The 12,641-nt window shown below is 41.3% G+C and overlaps 1 protein-coding gene across 1 annotated transcript in view; it reads left to right on the forward strand.

Annotated features, from left to right (window-relative positions):
* The first annotated feature begins 386 nt into the window (after positions 1-386).
* Positions 387-12,641, forward strand: part of TBXAS1 (thromboxane A synthase 1) — a 227,206-nt gene continuing 214,951 nt past the window's right edge. The window contains exon 1 of the mRNA XM_085322558.1: positions 387-534. Within this exon, the coding sequence (XP_085178684.1) occupies positions 437-534 (98 nt within the window). The 5' untranslated portion in view covers positions 387-436. The remainder of the gene's footprint in view (positions 535-12,641) is intronic.

Genomic DNA, 12,641 nt, shown 5'->3' on the forward strand with positions numbered 1-12,641 from the left:
TTGTACACCATGGCACTGTTGAGGGTCTTTTTATTTTCTTCTTCCATGATCTGTACTGTGGTTAGGCTCTTCTCCCCTCTTGTTTTCCCACATTTGTCCCCAGTCTCCCACACTTGCATCTAAAAACCTATTGGACAACACTGATGTCTCAAGCAATGGCTATGTAAATATTTACTGACATGACAGTCAACAACAGAGGGGGGAAAATTGCTACATCCTACCACTCAGGAAGCCTTCAAGTTCTCTCTCTGATCATACAGTCGATGAGAACAGGAAGAGTTTGCTGTCTGTACTGGACTTGATGTGTTTTTGCTCTCTTGGTTCCTGTTTCATTGCAGATGTCATTCATGTAGCCGTGGAAGGCTTTATCAGCCCTTGAGGAGACCTCCTACGCACACACTCAAGCCACTCAAGACTGGAGCTGTAGTGGAGAAAAATGGAGCTTGGAGATCTCCTGGCGTTTGCTTCCACAGATATGAATAGCACAACTGTCACCCTGACTTTGCTAGCGGTCTTTCTGGTTCTACTGTGTTGGTAAGTGTATTCATGATAATATGGGATGTGTATCATGCGCAGCCTGCTGAAGTTCCCCCAACATCTATACARTCCTATTAAGATGAAGCAGGAAGATATTTGGGTAAAAGGGATATGAGAGGGAGTTGGTTTGAATGAAGAGGTTGAAATAAATACTTAATAAAAAGTCGTGTTGCTTTTTGGAGAATTCTCTCCTTGAAATATTTTCGTGATGTACTTTACCAACTATTAAGAAAAAWCATCTTCAAAATCTAAGAACTTATTAATGTTAGTTTCTTACTAATTTCAGTAGGGTACAGGAATATTGGAGAAAGAAGCTAAATATTTGTTGCAGAGTCTTGCTGGACCTCTTCCTGTACTGTGCTGTGCATTTGTCTCTTGCCAGGTTCCTCAGTTTAAGTTTACAGACACTTTAACCGTTGCTTGAATTTCCTCTCTTGTGCTTCCCACATTGAGTACTTGGGTACAAATCAGAATGATAGCAGCCCTAATAGTAAACCATGGTAGGCATTGCAGTGGAATGTGCTGAAATGGAAAAAAAAAAGTCTTTGTCCAGATAATTTATTTAAGAAATTAAATTAGCTGAACTGGGAATGCTTTTCTGGGTGTGTTTTTACTTCAATACTTCTTCAAATCCTGCTTTCCAGTCAACCACTGTTTGTTGTTGTTTTTGGCTTCAGTTTTTTTTTTTTTTTTTTTTTTTTTTGGATGTGTGTTTACTCCAGAAAAAAAGACTGGGGACAGCGGTAGAAAAAGCACCTGTGAACAAAAACCAAAGCTGAGCTATAAGAAAATAGTGATGGAACCATGAGCTTACCAGTCATTGCAGTAGTGTAAAACAGGGATCACTTMTGCACGTTTCTTGATTTTTTGGAGCTTTGTTCAATCTCCTTGTGAATCAAGGGAGAATCTAGAGAGATTCAAGAGTCAAGACAAGCCCATATTTATTATTGATGTGCGTTGCCATATCAAGTTGATTGATGAGACTGCCTTTTTTTTTTTTTTTTTAATGAGATCTGCCCAAACCTCCGGCTGAAATTATCACAAAAGTGGAAGTCCCACTGACTTTAAGCTATCCTTGGAAAATGACTGGCAGCACTAGATCTGTCAATAAATCTGTGCTGGCTTATGGATCTCTGTAAGGTTAAACTGAGAGGGAGGTAAAGGTAGACTTACAGTTCAGAAACATGGCACGTCAGCCGGTGAGCTCCTGACAGCTGTGAGACTGCTGGGAAAGCTTGATGCTTCCACTTAGTAGAAGTCAAAACATACCCAGGTCTCTTAAAACACTGTGTAAATGTATTGTATATTCTGATATGTGCTCTTCCAGAGCCTCATCTTTAGTTAAAATTAGAAGAAGACTATTCCTCCCTTTGATGTGAAGAAGTCTTGATGTAAACAGGCCTAACTGTAATAGCAGCATTAAATCAAACTTAAGCGGGGTTCCTGATTGTGGATAGTCAATTGCTGAACTGACTGCTTACCATGTAAACTTCCAAAAGCATGATTTAGAGTTTCTCAACACYTTAGAGGTGAGTTGGGAAACGACCTTTCAATAGAAACCATTCAGCGTTTCTCRTGCCCTAGCTAAAGATGAGTGTTTTGTGATGCCTTTGTGTAAAGGAAGCTGGAGTTTTACACGGGAAAGTGGTTTTGTACTTTTACCTGTTTCATGGCTATTACTACAGTCGCAATAGTGATATTGGTATATCTACTGCTGTTGATGTGCAGATACAGGTTGATTTTAGGATAGCTTGTTAAAGACATAGATGCCTGTAGGCCACTGTCCCAGTGAGAGGCTGGTGTTGTTTCTTAAACTTAAATAAAACACGTTGGACAACATCTCTGGAATGCTGGTAGGTTTGCCTAGTGGATGATACTATTCAGTATCTATTTCAGTATAATGCAGAGACTCAATCTGGAAGGTTAATGGCTTGAAGCACATCTGCTGCAAAAAATGTGGTTGTTGCTGTTGCTTTTTATAAGGYTTTTATAGCAGAGCTCTGTGTTTAAACAGATGAACAAAACCCAGTGCGCATATACAGACAATCTCCTTCATTCATGGCTGCAACAGTGGGTGCAAGGAGTTATTTAAATAGTACGTAAAAGGTTGGTTATAGAAATGTAGGTCCCTAATTCGAGAAGATGTGTTTTGTTGCAATCATGTTGCATACCCCACTGTGCGCCTCTTCTAAGAGTTAGAAAACACAAGCGTTATGTATGGCAGGAGTAATWATAAAGCAATAACTGTTCAAGCTCCTTGGATGCTACCATGATAAGCCTTTTTCTCATTTTTTAATAACTTCAGAACTCTTCTCAAGCTTTATTTCTGCTAGAGTGTTACGTCTTCTCAGAAGGGCAGCTGTGGGGGAAGAATGAATATTTGCTGTCAAAATTTAGGTATGGTAGTGCCTTATGACCGATCAAGATCGGGGTCATATTGTGTCAACTTGTGTGAGTACAAAGAACCAGCAGTTCGTTTTACAATCTAAAGCTTGCAATCTAAACAAAAGACAGTGGCAGTTACAGAGAAGAGTCAATAGGTCTAATGCACACTAGAATAGTAACATGGTGATGGCAACTGTCATGCTAGCTGACCTATTTCCTTAGCATGATCGTTGTGGGTGGGGATACTCTGTGGTTTAAATGACCCCCCTTGAGTTACTGCCCATCAGCTAAGCCTCAGTAGCTGTTAGTATGTGTATTGTAAGGGCAGCTGTGATTTATCACAGTTCAGCTGACAAGTGGTATCTTGCTAAGTTGTGATAAGACCAATCTCTTTGCATTTCTTGGTAAGGTGAGGTCATATGAAACAGGGAGAGAAGTGAGGGYTGATTGGGAAGGAGAGGAGAGGCGAGGCTATAGCTGCATAAAAATAAACTTCTAAAGAAGTTACAGGTTTGGAGAAAAAACTTGGATGATTTGGTCATTCTTTAGGCTGCTATTTATGGTACAATGAAGATAATTTTTCTTATAAGAAATCCTCTAATAGCACACCTCTAATTTCTCATGTATTGCCATCAATGTAACATGAGGGTGTATTTGCAGTTTATTGTCTACACCTTAGGTCAGGGAAAATTCAGTGACTACAATCCCTTAATGTTTTTGTCCTTCACAAGTAATCCACATGGCCTTAAGTCAGCCAGCTTTAGAAAGAGGCAATACCTTTTAAGTCAAATGATTTAGTGAGGTGGTAGAGAAAACAGAGAAGCTTTTGGGTACACAGTCTCTTCAGATTTGAAACAGGAAGAGCACATCTGAAGTTGCTTTTTTCATAAACTTTCAATTTAACTAATGTGCTTAAGCCTGATGTTTGTTATTCTCCAGATCTGAAGRAGGACTTGGTTGTCCTTCCTACTTGCTGTCAGTATGTCAAAAGTCTCTTCCTGCCAGCCTCATGTTGTAGATTCTTAGAGGGATGTTCCTATACCACAACCACTGTGATAGACAATGAAATTGTTACTGCTTTATCTACAGAAGGCATAATCTGGCTTAGTACATGAAGTCCAGTAGTAACCAGTGGCAAAACACCGAGCACTCTTGAAAATTACCTCTTGTTTTTTCCCCCTCTATGGTTTCTGCTAGTCAACTAATTAATCGGAATAGTTGTTCTCAAGAGCACTTTCTTCCTCAGTTCTACAAACTGCTGTCTCTATTCACTTGAACTCTGTGAATCTCAATTTCTTTCAGGTGTGAAATAAAAATAAATGCTATTTTTAAGGGAGGAATATGAGGTTTAACATTTACAAATGCCAGTGATACTCTCTGGCAGAAAATACAGTAGTACAGCTGTGCAAAGCATTGTTCATTTTCATCTCAAACATATGCTGAGTTGGGTCTTCTATGCTTGGTTGTAGCTGAAAACATTGCTTTGTGTCTTTCTTTTTGCTGTCTGAGAAGATGTTTGATAAAACGAAAGCAGGAGTTTATCTTGCTTTAAAGTTTAATGTACCATAAGCTTAGCATTATGAAGAAGCTGTCACAGCATTCAGATACCTGTGTTCAAACTGGATTATCAACCCCTTGTCTAAACAAACCTCAGGTTTTTTAGACACTTGGAGGTTGGATGGGAGGTGTTTATTTGTGTTTGTAAGATGCATGTCTAATTGCATGCTTTCAAATATAGTAAAATATATACTAGTGACATGTAAAATKAATCAGAAAGATGCCATTTGTACATTAAAGCAATTTTAATGATGATTTGTGTTGCAGAAGTGTATATAGACATTGAGAGATCCAGGTCCCACTGGATCTAGGTACCATCCATGCATTATGTAACAAGTCAAAGCTGACCCAAAGCATTTGCAGTCTTTGAGAAGAATGAAAACTAAAACAACTTCTTAAAAATGTTCCTCTYGTCTTAAGCTTAGATGTTTGCATACAGTTAGAGATAGAGGAGATACTTAGGMACTGGAGACAATGTGTGTCAGAATTCATCAGCTGATACCACATCTGCTTAAGACTGCTTTAGAATTTAAAATTCCAGGACAGCTAGTATTGTGTGTAGATTATTTCAATACTATTGCTTGTTTTGCATTACTTAAATATGTGGTTTTGGGAAGGACTATGAAAGAAAAATGAAGTTCACAGATATCTGTCTCTAGATACAATTTCATTCTGTTTTTGTAGAACCTTGCTGTTTTGGCCTCAGTGAAGCAAAAGTGCAATCAAATACATCTCAGATCTTTTTCTCCAGCTAGATGCCATCTAAAAATAGACCTTGGACCATTTCTTGTTTTTACAAACTTTGGTGTTTACAAAAGTTATTTGATTGCTGGGGTTCTAGGCCTATGATCTGAATGAAAGTATAGAGTGAGCAGCTTATTCTCTCTAACACATTCAGATGATGCTTCCAGCCAGAGCCAGTGTTAGGCAGTACAAAACTTGCATCATCTGTTAAAGGAGCACCAACCATGAGGGKGTATGCACAAGCTTTTCCAGCTCTTCCCACTGCTATCAAAGAAGGCTCTGTGTCCATCGTGGCTGGAAACAGAGGCTTGGGTACAGAGCAGCAGCGTACATGCATAGTGATATCTTGCTGYGCTCTCATACGAGTTTCAAGGAATGAAGAGGTTCAGAATGATATTCTAATCTTCAGCTGCTAAAGCCTGCCTRTTTTGCTGGCAGGCAGAAAGCACAGCTCCCTCAAAGGTGCTCAGGGACCGCTGTTCTTGTACTGCAGCTTGGCCTGGGCTGTCCTTTCACCAGCTCTCTCTGCTGAACTCTCCTCGTTTTGCAAGTCACTTCTACAGKGCTGGCTGACCTCAGTTTTGGGCTCAAGACTATCATCCTGAAAGACTACGGTCTTTCTCTATTACAGCTTGGCAGTTTCTCAGTTTGCGGTGTGCCCCCTGCCAGGTTCACTGGGGCAGGAGGCAGGGAAGTTTTTTTTTTTGTTGTTTGGCATTTTTTTTATATGTTCAGTTAACCCCTGGCTGTTTTTTCCTACAATGACCATTATGTCAGTGGAAGTGATTGTGTTTCCCTCCCCTTTATTCAAATAGCCCATTATGGAAGTTAGAAGGATCTGACTCAACAGGAAACATCAGCAAACTGCTGTTGATTACAKAAAAAACTCACCAACGCCAAACTGTCTTTGTCACACAGCTTTAGATCAAGCAAGTCTGGAATTCCCACTAACATGTAAAACAGAATTTGATCTCCCAGCTGAGCAATATATGGCCTCTTTGAGCTAAATCAGGCATCTCTAGCTGAGCTAGATGAAGTCAAGCCTGAGAGCCAGCAGAGTAAGCTACTGAATTATCATTTGGAAAAGTGCCATACAACAAGTGGCTAAATATATTTTTTTTTTCATCTGAAAACAAGGTAATTTTGATCATCCAAAATGAAATTCACTCAGTGCCCTGATTATGCTACTTTTCGGTAAACAGAGTGCTCTGTTTCTTGGGAGAGGTAGAGCCAAGTTTCCCAGCTTTGCTTTGGCAGCTTCAGAGTAAAGGTATTTGGGGTGTTCTCAGAGGATAAGTTATGACACCTCTGTTATCCTGATAAATGTAGCTCAGCCTCTAGTGCTGTGTGACTTCAGTTTTGCTTGCTTGCACCTCTTAGTAAAATTCAGAGGCCAATTATAATGTTTAGGTTTTTTGAAGTTAGAAATTACATGGCCAGTGGTGTTTATTTGAAGGCCTTGAAGTGCTGGTTGATTTTTGCTTATGTAAAGGTGCATTTCTACCTGAACAACTGGATAAAAAGATTGACACTGAGCTTACTCATTCTTTGTTGAGTTGTTTTTTCCATAAACCCTCTCCTTTATTCCCTCTCCCCCAATGAAAGACTGCAAGTACAATTTGATTTTAGTGCAGAGAGATTATAGTGTTAATAGTATGTTAAGGTAACCCCACGGGGATAGGTTAGCATCCTTTCATGAAACATATATACTTCACRTGCTGTCTGGCAAAGTCTCCAGATCTCAAATCCATGAACGCTCCAAAGCTGGTTAATGCTTACGGATGCCACCAGGCCAGCAGGAGCCAGGCGCAGCCCTGTGGCAAGCCTGTTGCTGCTTTCTGTTCTTGCTGGGCTTGGATGGGCTGGGTTTGGCTTGAGGGGCAGTGTGGAGAAGCTAGCAAGGAGGGAGGATTGCTCTAGCCTCTCCTTCAGACAGCTTCTGCCTGGGAGGTTTCTCTGGAGCTTTATTCAGCTGTGCTTTATTCAGCATTTTGAGTTCCTCTCTGGCTCTGCTACTGATCTGCTTTTTGGCTTAGGGCAGGTTGTTTTTTTTTCTTCAGGATGTTCAGGCACCTTATCTAATATTGGGTGCTCTGAATTGCCTTGTAGGAGCTCCTGCCTCCATCTGCTGACTATGTTAGAAATGTAACATCAGCCCTTGGTGCATTAAATTGAAATGAAATGAAATGATGAAAGAAGTCAATGTAAACGCCCTCCTTGGAGAGAAGGCTCTGCCTACTTGAGCAGTGGGGCACTTTATCCCATTGCACAGGGGCTGTGTCTTGCTGTGTCTGTACACTTAATTGCCAGGCTCAAAGGGTGCTCTCAGGACAGCTGTAATTYCTCCAGACAGTGCCACAAATCCTGCTCTCCCCTGAACCTCAGGGGAGCGAATTGGCAGTTCCTGTGACTGCCCTGCCTTGGGGTGAGTCATTTTGCATCCTATGGGCTCCAAGGGGCATGGACTTGTCACTGAAATCTTTCAGATAGTGGCCTAGGTTTCCTRCCAGCCTGGCTGTGCTGATTTTTAAATGGAAAGCTAAATCAATGGGCAATTTTGACAAGCTAGACTTTCTCTGTGCTGAAAAGTAACCCTCAGTATTCCTCCTCTCTCCTCTCCCTAACACTGCTCCCCTCATTAAAACAAAGTTGCTTGTATTTTTCCTCAATCCTCTTTAACCTCACATCAAGCTTCAAAATACCAATGTTGTGTGTGTTTTGCCCTGGTTGCTGACTAAGATACAACTAATATATTTGATATTCTATAGAAAAGTTTTGTACAGTATCTGATGCAGCTGTCTGAAGACTTACTTTAAAATAAAATACTGACTTATTATGGAGAAATTATGTCTTAGCTGCCACTCTAGTGTCTTTTGTCAGTTCCTCTTGACATACCTGAAACCTGTAGATGGAATTTTCTATCTGTTACTTCCGTAAGTTTGTTTTTGGCTATTTTTCCCATTGAAAACAAAGTTTACTGTTGCATGAATTCAGTAGTGTATGCTAACTGCTGAGAAACAGTCAGCAGACAGAGCTCACAGTATTTTCTGTTTTGGGYCTGCTGGAAATGCATTTGCTTCACTTTTACAAGAAAAGAGTGGATGAGCTTGCAAAAATGGGGTGTTTAATGCCTGACTCTTCCCATGCTGCTTTGTGTCACTATTTACACTGGTGCCAATTCCTTTTTGATCTACTTGCTTGTGTTACATGTGCTTCCTATGGCTGGGGTGACTGCGCAGGGCAATAGGGAACAGAGGGGTTTAATGCAGGGGCCACCTAGCATTCCTGACTGTCCATACCCCTTCATTGTGATTGTTTCTTCCTTGTCTGGTCCCCTCTTCTACAGGTCTGCAGAACCTGTGAGATTGTCGGGGTGAGTTTGTCAAGGAAGCAATAAACTGGGAAAATAGAAACTGTTGGTTGGTTTGGTGTTTGTTCTTGAATAGAAAAAGAAGCTGGATGCCTCAGAAAGAGTAACAGCAAATCACTGGAAAAGGATTGGGAATAATGAGTGGGAATAAAGGGCTATGACTCTACAGGAACTTGAGAAAGGGGCTGTTAGGGATGAGGCAAGGTATGTTTGGGAGGTTGAGGTTGGAGGAAAGAAGCTGAGCTGAGGTATAAGTTGGAAGCAGGAGAACATAGGGCAGTGGCTGTGTGTTTGTACTGACAGAGAGAAGTCTGCTTCCTGGGAAAGAATTCCTTTCAGCTAATATAAACCTGTGATATTTGTTGGAAGTTGCAGGGGGAGTATAGGAAGGATGAAAAGGCAGTGGACTTCAGAGGAGATGGCTAATCGGTTAACTGATCAAGCTCATGCTAGGTGAATATTCTTGGATGAGACCTATTGGCATAGTTTTGAACCTGTAACCCTAAGTATTCTCTTAAGTTATTCAGTAGCAATAAATCTGATGTAATCTGTTCATGTGTATTTGTGGCTTCTCATCCAAAAAGCTCATAAGAGCTTTTATGTAAACACTCTCTCAGTAGAGCTATAACAAGATGAAGAGGTCATGGAGACACGTGATTTGAGATGTGGGAAAGACATGAAATATAGCCACCCTGGGAGAGGAAGGGACAGCAGAAGGAACTTATACACACTGCATACTAGCATGAGGGTCAGAGGCTGGGAGAAGAAATGGTGGTCAAGACTGTGGGAGCCTTGCTCTAATTCTTAAAATATCAATGCGATTTGTTTGCTCGCTAAAGACTTTAACAAACCTCAATTGGAACATTTTTCCTGAAAGACTCATGATGGGCTGAGACACAGCAAACTTCTCCAAGAGATAGGCCTCAGTATAGGTTTTGTGATAGGAAAACTGAAAATCTGTACTTACTGTATAAGGGTAGATGTCAGCAAGTAAAGCACTAATGTTCTGGATTGTTGCACATCTCTCAGAAAGTTATGATGCATTGGCCTGGTGAGGGATTCTGGGTTGCCCAACATTTCTTCAGTGAGCCAGTCAGACTGGAGCTTTGGCTGAGAGAGAACAGAGTTCTGAGGAGAGCAAACACCTCTTGGCAGTTCCAGAAAAGCTTCAGATCTAGTCTGTAATTAATTAGGTGGGGCTATTCTGGAGTGATGTTCAGCAGTCTTTATTTCTAGATATATATGTTTTTTAATATAGGAATAATTTCTGATTTCTTTGAAAAATAATGACTCATAGAAATAATTTCTGATTTCTTTGAAAAATAATGGCTCATGACTTTTGCCTAATATAAAAGGTATGAACTGGAGTACAACAGCAACTGTCTGGTGCTCTTCCTGGAAATAGAGCCCTGCCATTGAAAGAAGGAAAAGATCATTTCTCAGGTGTAAGGCAGAGTAGTGAGGAGGCCTCCTTGGAGTAGGGTTACAGAAGGATCTTGGAATATTTCTGTAAGTATGAGGTGATCAAAGGAGCTTAAGTATCTATACCTTCATGGGCTGTAAACCACATAAGGACTGGTATATTTACAGCGGAAGTCTGTTCATCCTGCCAGGACTCAGATTAGGATTTCAGATTTGGAATTTGAAGAGTGTGTCCACTGACCTACCTCCTCAGCTTTGGTAGGAGCAAACTAATAACAAACCCTGTAAGGAGGCCCTCACTTCCATGGTAGCCGGTGACTCAGTTCCTCTTGCAGGTCTTGACTGTATCACTGACAGACATTTTCCTATTTAATTTTTGACATTTCTAGGGATTTTGCACAGTAAAGCCTTTTCTCCCTCCTTCTCTTCTTATTTACGTTCCTGAGTGAGAGCGTAGCCAAGCAGTGAACTCAGTGCCATGGAAGCGTTTTATATTTTGAGCAGAGATAAAAATCTCATTCCTTCTATAAACAAAACAAATCAACAGATGATGCCCAAGAGAACCATTTCTCTATAGCCATTTTCCTCCAGCTGCTTTCTATTCTGTGCAGCTTGCAATGCACCATATGAAATACGTGTGTGCTCTTCTGTGTGTGCATAATGCAGGTTTCCTCCAGATMGCGGCAGCTCCATCATAAAAGAAACCCCACACTTATTCTTTTTTTTATAATCCTGTAATAATAAGATTACTAATAGAGTTGAGATGTTATTTAATAGTGTAGTTTAACGATGCAAGAGAGGACGTGCTGGAGGAACTCTGCAGTCTCAGACACTGCGTTTTCAGTCTGAATGGGTTTGGATTATTTTATGTGGGAGGATGAGGGGCAAAAATAATTTAAGTGAATTTGAGTACATCATAAAAATGAGGGGACAGGGGGAACAGCCAGAACAGCTGTTGGCAATGTGCTGCATGTACAGGTTAGTGTGCTGGTAGGGAATTCTCCCTAGAGACCGGGGCAGTTCTGTGGCTGGCACAGGTCTGCCGTGGGCTGCAGGACGTCGCCTGGTGGGAGGCAAGTGGCCCTTGCTGCAAGCCRTTGGGGATGGCACCTCTTGCCTTCCTGCTCTTGTTTGGGCATGGCAAATGGTTCAGGGGCTGAGGTAAATAGCCACAAGATATGGCAGGGGGGAGRGAGCCCCAGTAAAGCTGCATGGAGGAGCTGGGTGTGGGAAAAAGCAGATGGTGCTGGATGAGGAGCCTGTGGAGATGGTGCCCAGCAAGCTCCCATGCTTGTAGTCCTGCTGCAGGTCATCTCTGCAGATGAGGCACTTGCAGGTGTCTCTTACCTTGGCAGCATTTTTCTCCTCACCTTCCCTCTTGAGAGGTGGCTTTCTGTACAGGATGAGGGGGCTACACCTGACGTTCTCGCACTGGGGCCTCGGGGAGTGGTGCAYGTCCTTGCAGGGGCAGGGAAAGTCGTAAAGGCTTGATAGTTACTAGCTTAATGGACTAGTATCAGGAAGGCAACAAAGAGACACCTCTTCTGTTTTTCTTGATAGAACATGATTTAGAACATGAGGAAAATACTTTCCTCTGCTGCAGTTACTGGTGATAGTTATTTACATATATAAATGTATGTAGGCATTTACTGGGAACAAACAGCTTCTAAAAAAGAGGCAGGGCATAACTGCTGTGATCCTCAGATCACTTCAAGAYCCAAAGCAGCCCCCTTACTCCCTCTCCAGCCAAATGACTTTTGGCAGCCAAGGAAATAACCTTGGGTAAAACCAATAGAACTTTTATAACAGAGATGTTAGCCATTGACCCGGCGCGTGTTTTATGACGCTGCCTCGCTGTGGACTTGTATATCTTCATTCTGTGGYTGATACGTTGTTCTGTGTTTTGAAAAAACTGCAGGTTGTGTACTGAATTGCAATATTTATTACTATGAAGCCCAAGTTGTGGATTCATATTTACCAGTGCTGGATTTCTGCATTACTGGACCATTTGGTAACACAGATCTGATCTGGACAAAGGTGGGYGCCTGTGATGATTTTATTAAATGAGGTGGAGTGCCAGACAAGGAATTTTTGCTGTTTTTTGCTACATTAAMTGCAAGACAATAGATGATACCTGATCTGGTATAAAGTTCACTTTTCCATAACGTTTTAAATAATGGAGTTAACAGAGCTTGTTTATACTGGATCCACACTTTGCGTGGTGGGGCTTTGCTGAGACAATTTTGATCTGATGCTCATATCCCGGAAACTGGATTTACTGAATCATTAAAACAGGGTCTCAAGCTTGCTTAAGAGCTTAGAGTTTCAGTTGCATTTTTTTGTGCAATTGCCGTAGTAATGTCGAGGAGAAGCAACAAAAGGTCAGTTGAAATTCTACTGACTGCTAAGTGCAAATGAATCAATTTCTTAAGTCTGGTATTTGTGAATAAGGTTCCCAAGACTGGTTTGTGGGTCTCACCATGCAGGCCTGTAGCACCCCTGTGGTTTGAATTCAGCTTTTGGAGGAGATGAAAAATAAGTATAATAACAAAGTAGATTTCCAAAGACTTTTCTTCAAAGAAGGAAAATATTCTAGGTGCTCAGTTTTTTGTTGTTGTTGTTGTTG

This window comes from Rhea americana, unplaced genomic scaffold (assembly GCF_003343005.1).
Source record: "Rhea americana isolate MKP2758 unplaced genomic scaffold, rheAme1 scaffold_79, whole genome shotgun sequence".
NCBI classification, from domain to species: Eukaryota; Metazoa; Chordata; class Aves; order Rheiformes; family Rheidae; genus Rhea; species Rhea americana.